General features: G+C 33.7%; 3 protein-coding genes across 4 annotated transcripts; 1 reads left to right on the top strand and 2 right to left on the bottom strand.

The window, feature by feature from the left end:
- Nucleotides 1-623: 623 nt before the first annotated feature.
- On the bottom strand, nucleotides 624-8,135 carry LOC130645453 (ras-related protein Rab-39B-like). Its single transcript, XM_057451448.1, has 3 exons — nucleotides 5,526-8,135; nucleotides 3,877-4,085; nucleotides 624-2,937 (listed from the first exon to the last, which is right to left on the bottom strand). The coding sequence occupies exons 1-3, from the start codon at nucleotides 5,573-5,575 to the stop codon at nucleotides 2,444-2,446; spliced, it is 753 nt and encodes a 250-aa protein (XP_057307431.1). The 5' UTR covers nucleotides 5,576-8,135; the 3' UTR covers nucleotides 624-2,443.
- A 6,648-nt stretch (nucleotides 8,136-14,783) lies between these two features.
- Nucleotides 14,784-23,417, bottom strand: LOC130645452 (uncharacterized). The gene is made up of 4 exons (XM_057451447.1): nucleotides 22,350-23,417; nucleotides 17,972-19,038; nucleotides 15,959-16,174; nucleotides 14,784-15,273 (listed from the first exon to the last, which is right to left on the bottom strand). The coding sequence occupies exon 1, from the start codon at nucleotides 23,415-23,417 to the stop codon at nucleotides 22,557-22,559; it is 861 nt and encodes a 286-aa protein (XP_057307430.1). The 3' UTR covers nucleotides 14,784-15,273; nucleotides 15,959-16,174; nucleotides 17,972-19,038; nucleotides 22,350-22,556.
- On the top strand, nucleotides 14,979-18,073 carry LOC130645451 (uncharacterized). Of its 2 annotated transcripts, XM_057451446.1 has the most exons (4): nucleotides 16,179-16,426; nucleotides 16,543-16,858; nucleotides 17,032-17,221; nucleotides 17,303-18,073. In XM_057451446.1, the coding sequence occupies exons 1-4, from the start codon at nucleotides 16,299-16,301 to the stop codon at nucleotides 17,623-17,625; spliced, it is 957 nt and encodes a 318-aa protein (XP_057307429.1). In that variant the 5' UTR covers nucleotides 16,179-16,298; the 3' UTR covers nucleotides 17,626-18,073. The 2 variants fall into 2 exon arrangements, 1 of the variants encoding a protein (XP_057307429.1); XR_008982706.1 differs by lacking the exons at nucleotides 17,032-17,221; nucleotides 17,303-18,073 and adding an exon at nucleotides 14,979-15,774 and having other exon boundaries at nucleotides 15,981-16,426; nucleotides 16,543-16,682.
- Nucleotides 23,418-23,836: the final 419 nt, after the last annotated feature.

Below are 23,836 nucleotides of genomic sequence, written 5' to 3'. Positions count from 1 at the left end.
AATTTAATAAGTTATCGGGTTTAAATTGAGGATTCTAAATATCACATCTATTTTCTTTACTAAAAGTTAAAGAAATGTTGCGGCCGATCAAATAAAAAATTGTGTGGAAAACGTTATTTGATTGCATTAGTAACAGAAACAACGATGATCAATTTACTGTACTAGCCACTAAAGTTGTGACGTTATGAATCACATTTAATATTATTTCGGACATATGGCGCGTCCAACCAGGGCAATTTTTCACTTTTTTGATATCCGAAACGGCGGAATATTAAAAAAGCGAAAAATAGCCCTGGAAACGAGGTTGATGGCGCGTTCTTAGAACTTATCAGTTTTAGATCATTATTCCATCTGCGGTTTGAGTTCCATGCGTTATGTGGTATGATCAACAAAGGGACCGTTGTAGCCATCTATCCCGTGAAATGCAAAAATCTGCGAAATTTAATCCTGGCAAAAATAACCGTGCCTAGTCAACCGTGAAATTAGTTTTCAGTCAAATTTCTAGGCACTAGCTTTTTAGCATGAAAAGTTTATCGCGCGGTGGTGCTCATGGGTAGGAGGGATAAACGTGATACTTGCTCTTGTAGAAGCATGTTATCAAAAGAAATTAAAAGAACTAAAAATTACTCGTTTATATATCTCCTGAACGAAGACAGTGTGTATATTGAATTTAACAATTATTTTATATTCTATATCTTTTTATGCAACATAGGGTTGTCCTACATAATAACACAGCGTAAAAATAAACTTTACAAAAAATAAGATAATATTTCTGCTATCAACGAAGCAAACAAAGATGGCGAATATGTCGAAATTTGCTTAAAATTGTCAGCGTCAGAAAAAATAGCATTACGCATTTCTGCTAACGCTAACAATTTTATTTTTTAAAAAAATTTCAACTTCTTTTGAGATCTACATGCTTTTCACAGACTGCTTTATTTCATATACCTAAGATGCAGGTGAAAGAAATCCTCTGAAATGAATAAAATTATAGAAAAAATTATAAGCTTGGGTAATTATGCCATATTGTAGTATATATATTAAGAGATCACAGGTCTGATTATGAATGTTCTTCTTTTTTACACTTGGTCTGCACTTTTTGAGACCAATTCGGACAAAATTGCTGAATCCTTAAACACGCTGAATTTTTTTTTGAAATAGAACATATTTTTGTCTCGCCTTATATTTATTCCACCGAAACGACTTCCCTCCCGAAATTTTATATATAGGTGAAGACATATATTAGTGGTACACGGAGCATATTCAGCATATTATATAGCATATTCTTATAAAAGAAAAAGCGTATAATAAAAATGCATAAACCTTATTCGTACTAGTCTGAACGCGCTAATTTTTTTGCGCGCGAAATTTACTACAGAAACAATACTTTTTCCTTGTTACTTCTTAGGAAAATAAACCCGCGCGAAAATTAAAACTTGCGCGAAAATTAATACGCGCGAAAAATTTCATAGTGATATTACACGAAAATCAGTCCGCGTGAAATAAAAATTAGCACGAATAAAGCTTAATTCTAAAAGATAATGGAAACATAATAAAATGAACAAAATCAAAATTGAATTATATTACTATATAGTAGCTACGGTGGTATATATAATATAGTACACGTACGTCATGCAGTACAATTTTAATAGAAAAAAATAATTTTAACTTGAACAAAAAATTATCACGTAAAGTGTAAAGGAATAAATATTTTCCCACAATAAAACTATAGATTATTTTCAAATGACTTGGACTCCTCTGATCTGAAAACTTCACATAAATTAACATGAAATATGTATACATACGTATAAAACTTTTCGGTATTTGCTCTAGCCCCACTGCTCGAAAGTGGCTGTCTGAAACAAAGGGGCCTCTACGAAAAACAACAGAATCTACGATACAGCAAAATTAGCTATAAGATAATTTTCGTATTGCTTATAGTATAAGCGCTTAAACGCTTATTTGATCAATACATGTATTTTTACAAGCAACATATAAGCAACTTGAGACTCCGTCTAAAAATGAAACAACTTGAAAGCAACAGCCAGCATGAAATGAGTAATTTAAAAAAGACAAACAAAAGGGATTTAAAAATAGTTTTTGGGAGTAAAAGTCATGTACGTTTTATGTAAGTTTCATGTACGGCAAAGGTGATTCAAATGGTAGTCTCATAGCACGAAAACACATGAATTTGGTCTTCAACAAGCAACAAGTAAACAACAGTTGAACCTGTTAAAGAAAGACTTAACATCGAGCCTTATCCAAGATTTTGTATTGTTTATAAAAAAAGTGAGTACAGTATAACTTTTTGACAAAGCTTTTTGAAGTATCTCCGTTGAAGCTGAAAGTAAAAGGTGCATTCGTTTTTCAAACCTAATGTTTTAAATAAGAACATTTAGTAGTTTTTTTTCTCATTTAAATTCTGCAGAGATTGCTAAAAAAATTATCGACAGCACTTCTTAGGAGTTTGTTTTTCGTTTAACGTCTCCTGTGATAGATATATATTTCCTGGTCTAAATGGAACTGTCTTCACGCCGTCCCATCCATCTTTCTGCGTTATTTGGCCCTGTTCTAGCCTTGAATAAATCTCTTGCGCAACTAATATAAATGCCTCCTCAACATTACATGTCACTTTAGCTGAAGTTTCAATGAAAACCATTCCGTGCGCATGTGCAAAGGCCTCACCCTCTGACGTAGAGACTTCGCGTTGATAATCTAAATCAACCTTATGACCTACAAGTACATAAACAATATTTTGATCTTCTGTAGCATACTTGGCTTCCTGCAACCAGTCTCTTGCATGATCGAATGACTCGCGATGCGTAATGTCGTAAACAATGAAACAGCCTGCACAGTTCCGATAATATGAACGAGTTATAGAACGAAATCTTTCTTGACCTGCTGTGTCCCACAATTGAAGTTTTACATGCACTTTGTCTGAAATAAAAATTTATGTGTAATTTATATGTAAATATTAAAATTCATATTTTATAAGAACCAGAAAAATTAGTTTAGCCTGGGATATTTTCATTTTTTTACATGTTTACCCTTGTCGTTATTCTTATTTTTTTTGCATTTCTAGCCTCTAGAATTTCTTTTAAAAAAAATTAGTGTAGCTACATTTCAATATCTTAATTCAGATATCAATTTTTTGCATTTACTCATTTTTACAAATGATAGGTTCTTAACACATTTGATATTGTGTACATACAAACTTGTGCAGTATGTTTAACTATGTGGATGTGAAAACATGGATTTTCGTAAATTTCCATAATGCACAACATTTTAAAACGATTGATCAGTTGCTAACTGAAAGCAATACTGTATGGCGTGTATATACATAGGTCGTAAATTTACAAATTTTGCATGTGTTTCATTTTGTCAATGAAATTTTCTCTTTCAGTCTACTTTGATGAATTTAACATATAATTAAAACAATTCTCCATACAGGAAAATTATTTGCAGAATTAAGGTTTGCAAAAAGAACTCCGGAAAATGGGTAAAATGCAGAATAAAACATTGTGGATGTCCATAATTTTTATTTACAATGCTGAATTAAAGCTTTCAAATTAGTAATTTCAAATAGCTAATGCTGTCAAAAGAATTTTATATTGAATATACAGAAAAAAATGCAAACTAGCAAAAACTGAGGTAAAATGTAAAACAAAAGATCGTAAAGGTAAATCCTTGTTTAAAAAATGTTAAATTTAGAAGTTTGCACAAAAATGCAAAGAATACTTCTGCATTCTTTTCATCTGCAAACGTTTTCTCTGCATTCATTTATTCTCTTAATGAGGTAGTACAAGCAAGAATTGGCAAAAATACACAGTATATATATTTGTTTTTACTGACAAAAGAACAACTTAATAAACATACCACTTAACTCGATAATTCTGACATGAAAGTCAACACCAACTGTAGGATCTGATGATTGGATAAACTGTCCTTCTGTAAATTGACGCAACAATGATGACTTTCCCACAGTACTGTCACCTATTAAAATAACTCGGAACTGATAAAAATAATTTGGTTCAAATCTTTTTTTGTCAGCCATCTCAAAATACACAATTTTCCATCTTCTTATACTAAAAAGAAAAAGTATGGTGTGGTACAAGTGCAGCGTAACTTATGACGTTTTATGACGACTAAATCTTAAATGTCTGCTAATTAAATGTGATCTTTAGTTACACATGTATCCAAAACCATGCATTATACTTGGTTAAGAAAACAGTGTTTACTGGGCTGAAAGAGCTTATTTATGGTTAACACTTGAAAACTGCTATATGAATACAAGGTATAACTTCGAGTTATAGAGAGTTTAGCTTTAGAGAAATTTCGCAAAAAAAATAAACGCATAAAAAGTTATTATTATAAATTATAAAAAAGTTGTTCAACCAAGATGTTCAATTTTTTGAGAGTATTTTTAACTAAGCATAAGGGTCAAAGGATCAAGTAAAAAATCTAAGATAAGTGGTGGGGCTAGGTAACAATTTTTGTACATTGCTGGTACATTCTATCTACCCCAGCAAGGATACGGTGTGTACAGCTCTGGTGTATATATGTGAAAAATTAGAGAAAATAAACAATGCGAAGATGTAAGGAGAGGAAAAAGATACAATGGGCAGTTGTTAAAAAAAAGTAAATATGCTGGGCTGCCTTCTTCAGCTTTTGTTTTGTTGTGTGTGCGTACTCATGAGAAAAGGGCAATTTTACACATGTAGTTTTAAAAGAGAGAAAAGAAACAAGACAAGTTGTAAAAAAGAGAAAAAGGAAACAACGAGAAGTTGTAAAAAAGATAGAAATAAAACAACAAGATGTTGTGAAAAATTGCGAGAAGGTAACAATGAGAAGTTGTTTAAGACAAAATACGCTTTGTGAGATTAGGATAGGTGTCGACTGGAGGAGAGTGTTATTAATTTGGGTATATTCACAGGAGAGTTTTGTGTATTTTTGCTTGCCCTGCATCCTTACCCTTTTTCGCCAAAAATCCCTCTATATTAACATCATAACGTTGTTAATTAAAATACATTTGTCTTTCTAATACTGTGTTTTTCCTGGGAACATTAGCAATAGCACCATAATAAGACATATATATTGTGGCAAATGTCATGAGTCTGTTGTCAAATTGTCTTAAAAGAAGCATAGTGTGCTATATAGTGCAGTAAAAGGAAGCCCTACACTTACCATAAATAAGTCTAGAGTTTGTTACAATGTCATAAGAGTCATTTATTTCAGTAGAAAAGTGCAAGATTAGAATGGCAGTCCTATGTCATTCACAAGTCAGAAGTCCTTTTAAGTTAATAACTGTCTTGGTAACTCAGTAACACACTTATTAATAGAGAATACTGTATTATGACACAATTTTTTGCATACATCATTCGCATGGAACGCAATTTGTAAATTTGGGGAATGGATTGGAATGCCAGGTGATAAAATAATCGAAGTAGGCAGGACAGATAATGCACGCTGCCCATAATCATAACAAGGTAATCACACCAAAATACAAAGGCAACGAGGATAATTACCCCAGAGTATGCACAGTATAGTTGCCCTTCACAATATCCTTATAGATCATTATATTGTGAATGGTTTCCAAGGCATGATCCAAATCTCTTCATGCATGAATTACATTCCCATTTCCTCTATTGACGAGGTACATCTCACTACTAATTTATTCATTTATCTATAACTAATTATTTAATTTATTAATTATTTAATTTATTAATTATTTACTTATTCAATAATTTATTCTCACACATGAGGGATATTTATTTCTCTTTCCTCTTCAATAATGAAGGTACACTTTCACTTCACTATAAACATCTAATCACACATGGTGCCTTTCTGTACCTAATAAACATGTGCTATCAAATAATTATAAGCTAAAGGTAGCAGGCACAAGCTGGTCCAGTATTGGCCTGGCGTGTGTTACCACATAATAGTAATATCAGGATTTATAAAAGGGTGTGCCTCACAGTAATGATAATAAGTGATAATAATATCAAGTAATAATAAGATAAACAAGTCTCACACACAAATCTGTCCAATTTTTTTATGGCAGACATAGAAAGCCCGACATCCCCAAATTAGTGTGGGTATTTTGCAGGAAAAAGTCAGTCATTGTGAGTACCGGCTTATATGCATCAATGACGTAAAAAGAAGCCTAGATACACGTACAAACTAATTTACAATAGCTATAGAAAGCAAATAACAGACTATAGCCAAAATAAACACAAGATCATAATACTTGACGTATATAAAATCCATATTACGACACAAATTGTGTACGTAACCACAGGACCTAATCTATCAATTGTAACTAGAGTAAATAACACAGATCACTCTTTAAATTTATATGGACTGAATGTCCCATAGCTTAGGCACGTCATAAAGGTTGGCCATTTTAGAACACCACTGTGTCAACACTTTATTTGAAAGATGAATATATCTGTGATAACAGTGGCCTGACCACCTGCCAAGATCTTAATGGCAGTCTTGAATACCGCAAAATGCTGCGACAGAGGCCCCACCAATCCTAAAGTTATGCGTATTGAGATCAGGCCCAACTAATTTTTACAAAGGCAGAAACTAATTTCCTAGTTACAAATTCTCCGTTTGAAAGAACAAACCAAGGGCCATGATGAGTACCTCAGTACGCAAGAAATTGCGAGAAAGCTTTGACAGGACACAAATCACCCTTAATCCTCCCAAACCTAATTTGAATTGTTTTCCTAAAGGGATCTGTTTTAGAAGTTTTGATAGTCATGTAAAAAGTATTGTTGCAAGGTAAGAAGCTAAACTCAAAGGAGAAAAGTGAATATTGTGATCAAAATTAGTTTTAGAAGGACAAACATATTCGGAATCTCTTAAAAGACTGAAGAAGGCAAACAAAATAAGGCATCGCCACATAGCTTTGTCACATAGGGAAAAACATTAATTGTTGATAAATCTTAACATTTCTTGTAGGTGGGAGGGCGTGATGGGCAGTCTCTTGCAGCTTACGACATTCTCAGTTTGCCGAATACCCCTCATGACATAGTACAATTTGCCCATGTCAGATATCTTTTTGGGAAATCTGCAGATTAGACTTTAGTACTGTATTCCGCACAAGTAGTCTTTGATAGTGGCATATTTGACCCATGTTGACATAAAAGTAAAGGTTAGATTCAACGAGCGGAAACATCTGGATGGAAACGTGGTGGCAAGTCCTGAACGGTAGGCGAGTCTAGTGTTTGGTGACAACGCAGCGTCAAAGAAGTAATTCATTGTCATACTAAGCATTCAAAGATTGACAAAGGGATAGGAGTAGAAAACTGTTCAGCATATGGGCACTGGTCTTTGAACTTTTTTAACCTGTAAACGTGAAAGTACAGTAGTGTGAAAAGGTTTGTTAACATCATGTTCGTGTAACGAGCGTGGTACACACAAACCACGATAAAATCGGGGTCTTTATGTACAACAAACATTCAAACATTCTATCGTGGTCACCACGCTAATATTATTATCTCTACGAAGGATCGTGTAGCTCCACAATTTTTATTAGCCAGTATAATTTTTTCTTTTCAAAAAAGTCTTTCATTAAAGTTAATTTGTTTATTTCAGGTTTTATCAAGTTAAAAAAGCATATTTGTAGTTTTTGCTTGGTGTATACTTTTTTGTCATGGACGCGATCGTATTTTTACGAAATGTGATTTGTCTAGAAAAGTTAAACTTAAATGTTTTTTGAGATCACATTTTAAAAGTTTATAGACGAATAGCAGTGATAGAAATGCTCTTTTAGATCGCATTTTAAAAGTTTATATGCGAAAACAGACAATAAAAATTTTTCTTAGATCGCATTTTAAAAGTTTAAAAACGAAAAGCGGCGATAGAAATGTTTTTTGAGATCGCATTTTGAAAGTTCATAAACCAAAAGCGGCGATAGAAATGCTCTTTTAGATCGCATTTTAAAAGTTTTCAAGCGAAAACAGACAATAGAAATTTTTCTTAGATCGCATTTTAAAAGTTTAAAAACGAAAAGCGGCGATAGAAATGTTTTTTGAGATCGCATTTTAAAGTTTATAAACGAAAAGCGGCGATAGAAATGTCTTTTTAGATCGCATTTTAAAGTTTATAAACGAAAAGCGGCGATAGAAATGTTTTCTTAGATCGCATTTTAAAAGTTTAAAAACAAATAGCGGCGATAGAAATGTTTTTTTAGATTGGATTTTAAAAAGTTCATAAACGAAAAGTGGCGATAGAAATGTTTTTAAGATCGCATTTTAAAAGTTTATAGACGAAAAGCAGCGATAGAAATGTTTTTTACATCGCATTTTGATTCACGAACGATTAAAATCTATGCTAGCTATGACAACGAATTAAAACAACAAGTTTTAATTTATTCTTTTGCCATCGGTTTTTGATTTAATTGATAAACTAATACGGTCTTTGTTGTTTTACAATAGAAGTTATCTATCGTAGACGCCATGTAATATTTAATTTTTGTTTGTGTAGTCCAAGAAACATGATCGTGAGGTCCATGATTGTTAAAAAAATACGCATCGTGGGCCATTGTGGTTCGTGCGTAACATGAAATAAACAAGAACCACGATGCTAACAAACCTTTTCACAGTACTGTAGGTCTGCATAAATATTAGAAGTGCCACAAATGTGGTGCATCAGAACATTATTTGTTGTGGTTTGCAGTAAAATATAGAACAAACAAGCAAACCATGTGTCGGGACCCCTGCTCTTTCTTTTGTATATTGATGACTTAAAATCTGTCATCAATTTAAACTACCACCATCTATATGCAGATGATACAATAATTATTTCGTCCCATAAAAACTTGGATTGAGGTACATTACTAGGCCAGAGCCAGATTGGCACCTATCAATTTACAGGACAGCTAGAAGGTTTACTGAAGTCACATTTAACATAAGCTAAATATTCATTTAGCTCTATTTGTCAGAATTCATTTATAGCACTGTGAGTCATTTAATTCAGTACCAAAGCCCAAAATTTAGACTGGGGGCATACATATTTTAATAAATAAGCCTTGGCACCCATATACCCCAATAATAACTGCAAACTATCTGAGAAAACATATTTTGTGTCGTTTTTACTTCTGAACCTAACCAAATCAAGTAATGACATATTTAAACTGGTTTACTGCAATTCCTTATCATTATAGCTAGCTAAGCCTTCAGATTAGTGAGGCTATTAAACAAAAAATAACTGCTAGCTTAGCAAGTAATGATTTTCAGATAAATACAAAAGTAAATATTCCATCATGTCTGGCTACAGCTAGCTACAAAATAAATCATTAGTACAGAGCTAGAAAATCAAGTTTAGTATTCCTGTCAATATATTAAACCAGGGTCTGCGCCAGTAAAAGAAAAAGGGAAGGGAAAAGTTAGCTAACCACCACAGTATCACAGTACAGTTACTGAGCGATGCAGATGTAAAGACGTGAATGAGGGAGTTCAATGTAAACAACATGGGTAATCCTTTGTTTAACACACCATTTATTGTTTTGCTAATTACGGTGTGTGGTTACAACTTCATGGAGTTACTCATAATAATTCCCAACTGCGTAGGCACAGTCCTCGGCCTACGATACGAAGGCCACCCCCACCCTCTTCCCCATATCCCCGTGACACAAATTGACTAAAGGTGAAATGCACGATCCAATTAATAGATTTCGATTTGTCGAAATTATGTTGAGAATTAAATAAAATAAAACTTGACAGGTGATACACGAGAACAGAGTCTTCCAGGAAGCGAAGACGAAGTTGAACTCGCTGCTGTTGCAGTTATTGTTTCAGCAACTACGAAGTTAAGAAAACGTGGACGAAAAAGTGGCTGTAGAAAAGACCTAACTTAGGAGTGTTGATTTGTCTTTCCTTGGACGAAAATGTGGCTGTAGAAAAGACCTAATTTAGGAGTGTTGATATGTTATTAAAAGAATTTCGATTAGAGCAAAAAGAAGATTATTTTAATATTCTTGATGCACGGTCATTTACGGCAGGAAAAAAAGTGTGCGCATGCGCCATTATTTGTTATCAAATTTTCTGCCGCAAGCGATTCATAATGGCCACCATCGCACGTGCTTTAAATTTCCCTTAAAAACAAATGTTTTTCGAGCCTCTGCGGTAGAGATCATCTCTTAAAAAGATTTTATTTTAGTAGAGCAGGCCTTGGACTATACAAAAACTCTGGATTCCACTACCCGATCACTTTCACTTTTGTTGGGAGGAGACAGAAAGAATAGCAATGTTTTGATCATAAAATTTTATATGTTGTTGGAAAATGAAGAAATTAGCCTTCCAACGCAAAGTCATGCTTTAAGACATGTGTTTCCTGAAAGCTGATAGCCTATTTTATCAAATAAAACCAGTGGTTTGTGGCTGCCACTTTTTTTCTGAAAGAAATTGGTCCTTGGAAATGACCTTTCACAAGACTTCATAAATCGGTAAATATCATTATTTTAAATGAGAATTGTGCACTCAATAAGATAAATATAAGCAATAAACCAGTGTTAGATGTGAAAAATGTTGCTTGTGGCTACCCCCTAACCTTTCACAGTCAGGGTAAACACTTAATTAGGCGACGGTAGGCTAATTAGGGCATACCACCTATTTAGACGACTCATTGTACCCTAGTTAGACCATATGTAACCTAGTTAAGACATTACAATATTTAATGGCTTCTCACACATTCCTAAAAAAAATCGCAAAAACACTTTGTTCAGAATGAATAGTCTACGCAACCATGATTCCAAAATTGTCACTCGTGCCTCGATATGCTCGCGCAAGTAAGAATTATGTTAAAATGAAATATTACATGTCGCCTATTTAGGTGACGATAGTAAAATCCGCAATAATTTAATGAAGATATTCTTTCACAAAAAACGCAAAAAAAAAAGTATTTTTTTTAAGATGGATGTGGTAACAATTTGTTTTGTAACGTTTCTTTTTTATTCACATCCTGTTTTAACATCGTTAAAATCTTAGTCAAACAATACCACGTTTTCGTCCGCCATATTTTTTTTCCTGTGGCGTCGATGGCTGAAATCCATTATCTAAAACAACAAATATTGCCACACAAGGTTTGGGCCATAAGTTGCCAATGTGCGATGCAAATAAGACGATAATTGGTCAAAATTGTCTGCATTCACATAAAAATTGTAGTGCGAAACGCAATGATTTTGACATATTTACAACAGAAAGTTTTCGTTCGCCTAGTTAGACTACGGGTAGTGTAATTAAACTACATCTTGTCGCCTAACTAAATGACTCACCTAATTAGGTCATGGCGTCTAATTAGGTGTTTACCCTGACTGTTTCACAGTTCCCCAAAAGGGGTTAGGGGTTAGTTAGGGGTTTAATAATAGTTCTGCTAAAAATAATTTTTCGCAGTGAAGGTTTGTTTGTTAATGAAAAACCTCATACAAAAAGAAATCGATATTTTTCTCTAATATGTATATAATTAACAAAACAACAAGTAACACTAAACCAGAGATGCTCCTGTGCATTTATTTGGACAGCATATCTGTTCGTACCCTGGAAAAAGTTTTTGACTTATATAATTGAGGCTTATGCCGAGTTTGTGGTGTCTGATAAATCATGAAAAATTTATGTTTATCTCGCCAAAAAAAATAGTTTCATCAGAAAAAAGTCAGGGATTTCACAGGAATATGTTAAACATTAACTCACATGTCTGTACATTTTTATGCACACTTTGCTATCATTTTACATGCTTTTTTATGAGAGCCTCAGGTTTTTTTAAAAGATAATAATGCTTAATCATTGTTTTCCAAACCAAAAATAACCTAGCCTGCGGTTGTGGTAAACACTGGAACCAATCAGTCATTTAAAAAAAATATAAACAACTAGGAAAAAACGCTGGTGTAAATAGTGCGTTAATAATTGGCTGCGTATCGAACGTATATTCCATAGACTTTAAAGGGAAAGACTCCTGTTAGGTAGAAGACCTTCCAAGCCAACATTAAGAAATCGAAAAGGAGGACATTTAGTAAGAAGTTGGGAATTATGAAACTTTTTCTTACAAAAAAATACATTTTATAATGGGGACTTGAAAAAGAAACTTTTCTTTTTTCGGGAAGTGGGCTGTACGAGGTTTGTACTCGGGGTCCATTGAATGTGACGGCTGGTCTGTTAAATTATTGAATTATAAAAGATTGAAAACAATTGCCACACATTGCACACGTGATTCTGGTAGCTTATATTGTACTTTCTGTTTGTTCACATTTTAGGGCACCAGTCCCAAATTGTTCTATGATACAAAACATGTTGGCACGATTTCATTGAAGTAATTTTGACCCAACAATTCACAATTTCAAGCGTCATTCAAACGTGATTTGCATGTGAAGATTTGTTGACAGAAGCGGTTAAAAAAAAGATGGAACAATGATGAAACAGAGGAGCTTGCGGATTTGCTCGATTACCACTTTTTGTTGGATGCGTTTGAAATAAGAATATATTCGTTAAATACAGATTATGAATTGAAATAAAAAATACTTGTAATAGCCTAATTTGTAAACTATTTTTATATAATTCAGATTGACTTTCGTCGTGAAAAATCTTACGATTAAGGAATGGTCTAGGCTTAAATGTCTAAAAATGTGTGTGCTTTCGTTTAACACATATATAACTGTACAATTTTTTTCATTTGCAATCAGTTGCTAGTCTAACAACAACAACAATAATGATAAACATTTAAAATGTTTCTAACCCAGAAAATCACAAAAACCTATTGTTAGTGGATTATTTCCATTGGGGTCCACTGAGTCTGAGTGAAGCTAGCTTTCTCACATTTACGTTTAGTTTTAGCAGGCTTCTAGAAAACTAATCAAGACCAACCTTAGAGCTAGCTAAGGTTACAGATCAGATGAATTATTTTTTTTCCTTATAAATTTAATTTTAGAAGTATAATAATTTACATTTCTAATAGTTGTCAACCATTTTTTTGTGAAAACGAAAGTGAAATGTATGGTGTAGAAAAGCTCAAAATTTTAGTAGTAAAAAAAGTGGCAGCTACTACCTAATACGATAGAACGCTCGATAAGGGATACATACAAACAGGAAAAGTAATTTTTAGGCAAAACCTTGCGTCAGAATGTTGTACAAGAGTGCTCCTGTACTGGTAAATTGTGAACTAGCCATCCGGGCTTTTGTGGACCTTGCCGTCTGTTTAGGCTGCCCCGGGTTGCAACCAAAGGGGAAATAGTAGTCTATGGTCATCCTTCTTTAGTTTTAAAAGAAAAAAATGTTAAATTTTCTTTTATTGGGCAACTAAAACAAGATAATAGAGAGTGAGGTCAATATCGATGACGTCATAATCTTATGCCGTAGGCGCTTTTTTAAAAAAATTTTTTGGCGCATGCGCACACTTTATTTCCTTAAAATCGCGGTTTTGAACGACCGTGGATGACTTCTGCTAATAGACTCCATAGCTCTTCTTCCAACATCCTTTCACTGATAAAAATCTCGTTAAATTCTTTTTTATCCTTTTTTGAAGAAATAATGTTTTCAAACTTCCTCTAGTAATGTTTATTTTGGATATAGAAACTCACATTTTTCTAACCGCACTACAACACATATATATTTGGCGAATTTTTTTACTCGGTGATTGTGGGAAGTATGGAATGTCATATTCTAGGCTCCTGTAGATAGATTAACTTCCCTTATTTTGTTATCAAGAAGACAAACAATGCATTCAAGCGCATTTTCACCTAACACGGGTGATTCAAACGGCCGTACAATGGAATTTAAGCGCATTTGCCGGGAGTCTGGGGCGAGCTTCCAAAATTTTGTAACAAAGTTGCTGATAAAGGCACAACTTCTAATGTCGATAACAGAAATTTTACTCTCGCGTGGCCTTATGTAAATCTATTTATCTAGCATCTAAGGTCTTCAGATGCTGTGGAAAAAATCAAAAAACAATTTTGTTGTCGTTTCCAAGCGCAACAAACGTAAATAAGACGAGACGGTAAATGTCGAGTCAAAAAGTGACCTAGCTAACAGGTCGGCTATAACGTTATATAGAGTTTTTCACCTAATCAAACTTATATGTTACGAAAGCCCAAGGATTATACTTTCTATTTTTTAAAGTTCCATACTGCTTTCAGTTTTTTTCTGAAAAATATTTGTCATCAAAGTTGAACAAAATTCAAATTTTTAAAATGGTGGCACAGACAGGAAAAAAAGCTTATGGTCATGAAATGTGAAACTTTATGTTTGCAAAAAGCTTTTGACTAAGTTAAAAAATATAATTGGAAAGGCAACGATTAAACTGGTTACATAATATTATTTTTTAGAATAATTATAGCTATAGAATGGCAGAACATACAGATCTAACCAAACTTTGTCGCATATGTGGAAATATTTTGAATGGAAGAGTTTCCTATCTTGTAAAGGAAAACCTTTCTGGCCTTCAGTCAGCATTTCAGGAGGACTTTGAGCAAGATGTAAACAAAATACATCCACCAAAATTTTGTAATAAATGTTACTGCACAATGCAAAATTGTAATTTGCGGGGCACAAAAACATCAAAATGCCCAGTAAGATGGAAAGAAGGCAGTGCATCAAATTTCTCGAAAATTAAATCTAAAGGGGGACGGCCTATAAAATCTAAAAAAGGTGGAAGGCCGAAAAAAACCATTGAGCCAGAATTGATGACACCCAACGACATTTTAAAGCTAAGTCCGTCTAAGCCTGTACCGACAATTATTGAAAAATGCATGACACATTTGGTTGGTATCAAAATTAAACAGTCAAAACTACCGAATCAAACAATTCAATTTGCTACAAAAGGACCACAGGTATATAAATAAACATTTAGAATATACATATTTTTCTGCATTTACCTGAAAATTATTCATATTTCTACTATATATATATATATTATATATCTAACAAAGACTAAAAATAAAAAACATTTCTTTATTTTAGCCAATAACGGTTACACCGATCAGCATGCCAAGAAAGTTATCAAATGAAAGTAGTAAAAGAAGCTTATCTGATCGGAGCAAAACAGCTAAAAATATAATCAACATGATTTCAGGAAATTCAAATGATGCATTTGTGAAACAAACAGCTGCGATCATGAAAAAATGTGACAAGGAGCAGCGAAAACAAATAATCGCAGAAATCCATCATGTCTCCATTCCAGCTGAGACTGCTGCCGCCATGAAAGCCACCTTGAATTTGCCATGGAACCTTATGCGAAATATTTCCCGATGGCTTGCCACTTTTGACATCAAACTTGCATCTGAAAAAACAACAAGACAGGTTGCAGACAAGTGGATAGGGAAAGGGCTTGTTGCTGAGCTAGCTCCTCTAACTCGAAAATTTAGTAGTAGTAATAAGCAGCTTGTTGTAGATCCCAAGCCTTGGGTATACCTTTACAATGTTGTAGGTCATATATTAAACCGGTTAACAGAACTGAGTAAAAATAATCAATTAGTTCATCACTCATTTATACCGGATGATGAAATACATGTTAAAATTGGTGGTGACCATGGTGATAACAGTTTCAAAATGAGCTATCAAGTGGCAAATATTAGAAACCCTAATCGCAAAGAAAATACGACCATCTTCAGCATATTTGAGGCAAAGGATTCCGTGACAAATTTAAGAATCTGCTTAGAAAGATTTAAACCACAAATTAGGATTCTACAAAAACAGAAGTGGAATAATTTGAAGATCCGTCTCTTTATGTATGGAGATTACGAGTATTTATGTGCTATGTATGGAATTAGTGGGGCAAATGGTAATGACATGTTTTATTAAATTAAAATAAATATCAAATTTCACATTAAGGAAAAACAAAAATAGCTTCAAAAGTTCCTTCTTTGGGCACATATCACTTCAGATTCCTTAAAAAAATTATGTGTATATTATATATCAATAATACAATGTGTCTTATATAAAATAAAATCTATCTATAAAATTACCTTAGTGTTTTAAATTTTACAGGCCGTCACTGTTGTCTCTGGTGCAGCATAAAGACTGACCAACTTTGCATCCCAAAATTTATTCGTGGATCTTTTCCAAAACGTAGCTTGGACAGTTTGAACACAAACCTGCAGCGATTTCGTGACAATGGATCGTTAGTGAAAAACGCCAAACACTATCAAAATGTGATACATGATTGCTTCTTTAACATCCCCCTAGAACAAGTAAGTATAATGTACTTCGTGCAATGTTATGAAAATTCAGCAAACCTATTTTTTATTACTTTTTATATAGGTGGCTATACCAGGGCTCCACCTAACACTTGGGATATATTTAAAAATGTTCAACAACTTGGAAAGCTACTGTCAAGAAGTTGATTTAAGAATTGCCACAATTCATGCTCAAACTACTGATGGTGAAATTAATATTAAATTTGCAGAGTTTATGGCAAATATGAGAATTTTAATGTATGTACACCTTACTAGATTTTTATTATTATTAATACTACTTCCAATCATATCTTGGGCTGCATTTCTTTATAACATATCTATATATATATGTATATATATATGTATATATTTAGCAATTTACAAAATGAGTCAAAAGAATTGGAGGACGAGTATGATAACCAGCAGGAACATATGAACTGGATGGTTATATCTAAACAAATTACCAAGGATGAGTTTGAAAAAAACTACAAACCAGAGTTGGATAACTTAGAATTTGAACTGAAGGAGAAACATAGAAGCATAAAAGCATTCAAAGAAAAGTACCAATTGGAAATTGGATCTGGTCCTTGCGTATCATCCCTAGACGATACACTGCAGGAGCTTGGTGTTGAGAGGCAGGCGTACCACGGAAAAAGCTTTATTGGCAACCATTGTCATAAAATGCTCAAGGTTAGATTTATTTTTGCAATTTATAAAAATTTTCGTTTACTTTATCTTGTTTCAATACAATGCTATACAATTTGTATTGAAACAAGATAAAGTAAACGAAAAATATGAAATTGTATTATGCATAAGTATAATTTCACAAATTGGTTTACAACAAACAGTAGACAATATTATAGGATGGCAACATAAAGTATTTATGTGATCGTATTCCTGAAATTGTACAGAATCAATGTGATGATCAAGTTTTATATCTGGAGTGTCAAGAAACATGCAAGAAGTTTGAACAACTGTTCAAGCTGTATGGTTCGTGTCACTCAATATTCAATTCTTCATGTATTATGACCCAAGAAATGTTATCAAATTTAGGTAAAATATGCAAGTTTGATTTTTATGAAATGCTTAAAAGTAGAAAAGTCAATTTATAAAATTTGTTTAACCAACTTTTAGAGACATCTATCAATCAGTTCATGTGTTATTTAAGAGTTAATTGGCCTTCAATATACATCAGTCCAAAGCTGCACATACTAGAAGACCATGTATTGGATTTTGTAAACAAGTGGAGAACGGGCTTAGGTTTTTATGGTGAACAAGGTGGAGAATCTATTCACCACGATTTGCATCGTATGAGAATAAATTATTCAAACATCAAAAACCCAGTTGACAGGCTCAAATACATTATGAAACAGCACCTTTTGACAACAAATCCAGAAGCTCAAGACTTGAAGCCAGCAGCTAAAAAGCGTAAATTTACAAAAGGCGAGGAAGAGTAGTGACAGAATTTTCTACTAGCTGTTAAGTGGATGTGACTGTATTTTGTAGCCTACCTAGCATGTATATATATAAATATTTTATGTTAACCAACCTTGTGTTAACCAGTTTCTAGCAAATTTATAACACAGTAATGCCACATTGGCTTAGTTAAACGATATTGAAGCTTTCATACGTATTTGATAGTTATCGTGAAACTGTGAAAAATATGCCTACTTCAAAAGTCATTTTCTGATTAAAAAAAACTGAAAGCACTTCAAAGTTGTATTTTTCTCTTAGGGCCATGTGTCCTTGATGTAAAATAACTTTTCTACAGCCCTAGAAAACTCTGAATAACAAGTTAATTACCTTGACGTTAGCAACGTAACGCAAATAAGCAAAAATCTTGATTTTTTCTTTCATCTACTTGAGTAGTCTTGTTCCTCGTACCTAGCTCCACTACAACAAAAATGTTTCGCTGAGCCTCTTCGTTGACTTATCACATGTTCGTTTACGGCTAAATTAGATCTATTGGAATATTAGATGGGAGGATAACAATAGATTTAAACTTGCTCTTGGTTTGTTTTGACTACGTAGTTTGATGCCGGCCGCCATTATTCCTCCACGGATGTCGTTAAAAACCCGCGCATGCGCTAACTCTTAGATTCCGCTTCGAACCACCCGTGCTAAAAACGCGAAAATGCGCTTGAACGCAACACGCATTTTCCGAGAATGCGCAGGAAATTTTTTGTGACGTCACGATATCATCCCTCAAATGAGTCATCCGCATTATCAAGGGAATTCCCCGGTTCCACAAATCATGTAACCATCACACGAAAATATGCTGACATCAACAAAATCCAACGCATGCGCAATAGCGACTAGCGGGAATAATGCTGACATCAACAAAATACGGCTTGGTGACGCTATTACGGATCTCCAAGGTGTGTACAGATCTGTCCACCAACCAAACACGGTTTTACTGACGGAACCAGGCCTTTATTGCTTCCTTTTAAGGTCTTGACCATGCGCAATAGCGGCTAACGGGAATAGTGCTGACATCAAAAAAAATAGTTATTGCGCAATTGGGTAGGGGAAAGTACTCAAAGCTATGACTGCGCTAGAACGTCGATTGAGCTTAAAAATGTATAATAAACAGGATGAGTTGGTTCAAAAATGCAATCAGTAAAATTTATAACACCATAACAGCTCCACTATCAGCAACTCGCGAAATTCTTGCCGATCGACTACAGAGCGTTAGGGATACCTTTGTATATTATTATTATTATTATTATTAACAATTTCTTTTACATTGACGTGTAAAAAAAAAAAAAAAAAAAAAAATTCTAGCTTCTCGGGAAAAGTCGCTAATTAAAGTCAATGAAGAAGGCAATTAATTTAGTTAATTTGACTTCTTTGCTTTGCATACCATCATCCTGAAATAAAGAATGGTTAGACTATAGCTTTTATTTTTGAGATCCTATTGCAAGGAAGTTGGATGCCAGAAAATTCGGGAAAAAAAAAACCCCGCAAAATGCTATAAATACTAAATAAAAGTCTGCCTGTCAAATAAAACCTAATCCATTAATATACGGTTTGCACAACCTACAAGGACAACTTTCTGGATTCCATTTCTTAATTTTTGACTTAAACTCTTGTAACGTTTCAGATGTTTTTATATTTGATGGTATCATCTGCCACAATTTTGGCGCGAAATTTGAGATAGTTTCAGTGCCATAAGTAGACGTTTTTGCTGTGCGATAGCAAAGTTCTCTTTCACTTCTCAAATTATAAGTGCTACTACGGAACAGAAAAATATCACTTATTATATCAGGTGAGAGTTTGTTTTTAGCTTTATATATTTCTATAGCTAGTGTTTAAAGATTTTTTTCGTGTATCGTTTTTGATTTATCTCTATGTAACAGTTCCTTAAATATTGATGTATGGTCACAATAGATTATTCGAAGTGCTCTTACATGCAGATTATTAATTCTGTTATTCAGTGTTCTATTGTGGAACATCCATATCAAAGGACAGTAACTGAATTGAGAGGTAACAAAAGCCTTCATAATAACTCTTCTTTCTTGAGTATCCATGTAATGTGCAACACGCGCTAACGCATGTAGTTTTTGACTGGTTTTTTGACATAAGTCCGTTACATGCAAATCAAATTTTAATTTCCGATCAATTTTTATCCCTAACAGTTTCTGTTGGTCACTGTTTTCAATGTACGTGTCTCCAACGACAGCTTTTGTATCAAGTGGTAAGCTAGAAAGAAGATGGCTCTTTGCTTCATTGGCTTTCATACCGTTTTCAGCAAACCATATAAACATTCTTTTTGCTGTTTTTTCAAGGTCTTCTACAACTTGATTTTTATCAGACCCATACGTATATGGGGTGTTGTCATCTGCGTAGCTAGCTATATCAGTTTCAATCGTTATCAGAAATAAATCTATCAGGAAAACGTTGAAGAGTAGTGGGCCTAAAATAGACCCTTGTGGCACACCAAATAAGATGTCCAGTAACGTACTAAATGAGTTGTTTATTTTAACTCTTAATTTCCGGCCAGTTAAATAGCTATGTATTAATCTCAAGGCATCCTTGTCAAACCCATAAGCGTGCAATTTAGCAATAAGTAAATCGTGATTTATACAGTCAAAAGCTTTAGACAAGTCTGTCAATAACGCTGCGTAAGATCCTTTATTATCTAGGCTTTTTTTACATTTTTCGATCATTGCTATAAGGCATTGCTGCGTACTAAAACCTCTCCGAAAACCACACTGCTGCCTGTTAAAAATAGGTTGAAAAAAAGCTTCAATTTGTTCGTATAAGCATTTTTCGAATATCTTAGAGATATTAGGCAGTATACTGACTTGTCCGTACGGTCCTCCTTTTTGAAAACTGGAATGACGTCTGCGTTCTTAAGGCTTTTTGGAAAATTGGATTGGTAGTTATAATTTATGCTATTGCACAAAACATTTCCAAAAATGTCAGAATTTTCCTGTATTATTTTCGTTGGAATGTCAGACTGCTGTGTAGTTTTATTTTTATCCAAATCTTTAATTTTTTTTGTAACATCAGATAGGCTGACTCGTCTAAAAGAAAGCTTTTTACCAGACTCGCCATAAAACTGTTTGATTTTGACAACACTTGGATGATTAGCAAATTTCGATAACGAGGTCTCAATAGATTTATCATTAAAAATATTATCATTTTGTGGATTTTCATTTAGCTTGATTCTAAGATTGGGAACAAGGTTGCAAAAATAATCATTGAAAATCGATGCTATTTCAAGGTCATCAGTGATAGTTTTTCCATTTTCAACTAATGTTATCAGCTCTTTGTTTTTGACTTTCTCAGTAAAGCAAGGTTTAACTGTGTTCCAGAATTTTTTATTATCTGTAACACTTTTAAACTCTAAATTGTTAAATTGTTATAGTAGGTTTCTTTACTTTTTTGTACTAGTTTGACACATTTATTTCTTTGCTTTTTAAAAGCAGTTTCATTTTCATCGCCTTTGTTTTTTAAGTATTTATTTCTTAGTCTAGATCTAGTCATTATTGCCTTATTTAACTCTTTATTCATAAAAGGTGCTTGGTTGGTTCTCAAATATTTCGTTTACTTTGGAGCATGTATATTAAGAGTGTTCATGACTTTGTTCAAAGATGCTTCAAGATCAATACCTAAGAAATCGGTTTCATTTAACGATTTAAAAAGGTCCCCCCCGGAAAGTTTCATGGTCAAATTTTTTGTAGTCCCTATATTGTTGTATGTTCGGTTTACCCTTTTTAAATTTAGTTTTCATAAAAGTCACAGTCATCTTGTGGAAGTCAGATAAGCCTGTTTCCACAACATTAGTGTGTTGATGATTTGTTAGTAAGGATAAAGTCGATGCAAGTTGGGTTGCATTGGCTTTTAAAACAAGTAGGCTCTTTTACAAGGTTATACAAACCATACATTTTTGCAAAATCAGAAAGTGGAATTTCGCTTGGTTAAGCATTGAAATCACCGATCACAAGAAGATTGTCATAAGTAGCAGAATGTTTAGCAAGTTCCTCTTCAATATATTGCAAATGTTTTTTCAAATTTTGTTTATGAGGGTTGTAAACGCAACAGAGGAGCCACTTTTGTTTCCGCAGATTTATTTCCACTAATAAGTATTCTGCATGGTTTTGAAATTTACAGGTAATGGGTCGGGATGGAATATCTTGCCGTACAAACAGCAGAATACCGCCACCGAAACAGTCTCGGTCTAGCCTGTATGGTTTGGTATAGCCATTGATAAAAAATTGTGCTGTGGGAAAAGAGTTGTCGATTTCAGACTCTGAGACCATCAAAATGTCAACATTACCATCTACAGTCGCAGAAAGCATCTCAAATTTGTTTCTTATTGAGTTGATATTTATATGCCCAATAGCTACTCTATGAAGGTTTTTAATGCACAAGTTATTTAATCTCGTATGAGCGTTTAACTCGCAGGGAATAGAATTGGAACTTGTAAAACACTGGCTCAGAGTTGTTATGACTTTGTTCGCAAATTTCAGAACACCATGAGGACACATAACTATCGTTAGTGTGATCATTGTGTAAAAAATTTGTAATTTGATTTTCATCCCCGTTTTCAAACACTTCTTTTTCAATTTCATTTGAAGTGCTTAACACGAGGGTAAAAATCAGATTCTGTTTAGACCATCAACCAAGTTTAAAGCCAAACGAGCCAAACCCCTACTATTCAAGTGAAGTTTACCTTGGTTGAGACAGTCTTGTTTCATATTGCTGTTATCAATAAATATTAAGTTTTTCGATTGACATAGACTTTCAATTCTTTGATTTGTGTCACTAATTTGTTTATTATAGTTGCCATCATATCTATTTACGATTCCAGAAATAAGGATTTCTATTTTCTTATCTCTATCAATTTCGCGAATTGTGCGGATAACATTCTTCAGGTTTTTTACTGTGCCAATCCCGTTCGTAATATCATTGGTTCCAGGGTGAATAATAATTGCATCCGGAAGAGTTTTCGTGAGTATGGCTTAACATGATCGACAATATCTTCAGTTGTAGCACCAAGCTGACAACGAATTCTAACAGAGTCTGACTTTGATATTCCGTATGGTCGAATATGTTTTACGATTGAATCACCTACCACAATAATCTGTTTTCTTTCGTTTGATGTTATATTCAAATCAAGGTTTCTGTGTTCGTCGTGTGTACTTTTTTTGACGTCGTTAACATTTTTTTGATTTTTTTTTCGAGTTGTGATGTTAGCATCACCTAATTGATCATTTGAATTCACGAGAGTTGGCCGGTCATTATCTTTCTTTTGTGTGGAGATATCGACACTTAAAGGTTGGTTAATCGTTTCTTTTGTATTATCATAAGTTGTGAGTTTAACATTTTTAAAAGTTTTCGACTCCGTTGCCACAGTAATATTATTCTGTGAAGGCGTCTGTGCATTTTTTGTGATATAATTTTCATCAGTATTTTTTAAGAACAATCGCAGGATTTCGTCCTTAGAACTCAACTGCTCCCTCAGAAATTGAATTTCCTTCAATACGTGATCAATAAGAACTTCATTCTTACCGTTAATGATTTCACACACGTCTTTTAGAATTTCAAGCTTCAGTTCTCGTTTTTCTGATTCCAACAACTTTTTGTTAATTATTTTGTCAGTCGAGCTGATGAAATTTGCTGTATTAACTAAAGTGGGTGACATACTTTGTTCAGTGAAGTCCATTGGATTCTTTTCAAGATTGTCTATAAGTTTTTCGATGTTAATACTGTCTGTGGATTCGTTCGATGTTACCTCCATCTTGCACGCGTCGGTGATATTTCTTTTATATTACTTTAAGAGCCTGCTAATCCCGGTAGAAGATGCGAGGGAAACGAAAACCAAAAAGCTGAGTAAGCATCTACCATCTGGCTAGTGTACATACAGCACATTCCAAAAAACAACAACAAGATGAATTAAAATGAAAACGATGTACAATTCTTGTAAATATTTAAATGCAGATATGCTTCAGTTAATAATACTAAATCTAGAAATTGATATATACAAACTTTAGTCTTGGAGGAAAGTATGAAAATCAAATATATTATTACAACATGGCAAGGGAGCAAATTTCGCGAACGCTTTATGATGACATTCAGGAGGAGGCACGAGAAGGGCATAGCACCGAGTCTACCGAAAGCACTGAGCCTGTTGAACACAAACAGGCGATGAATGGTGCT

This window comes from Hydractinia symbiolongicarpus, chromosome 5 (genome assembly GCF_029227915.1).
Source record: "Hydractinia symbiolongicarpus strain clone_291-10 chromosome 5, HSymV2.1, whole genome shotgun sequence".
Lineage (NCBI taxonomy): Eukaryota > Metazoa > Cnidaria > Hydrozoa > Anthoathecata > Hydractiniidae > Hydractinia > Hydractinia symbiolongicarpus.
Note: the sequence above shows the minus strand (reverse complement) of the source record. Positions and strands in the feature narration are given on the sequence as shown.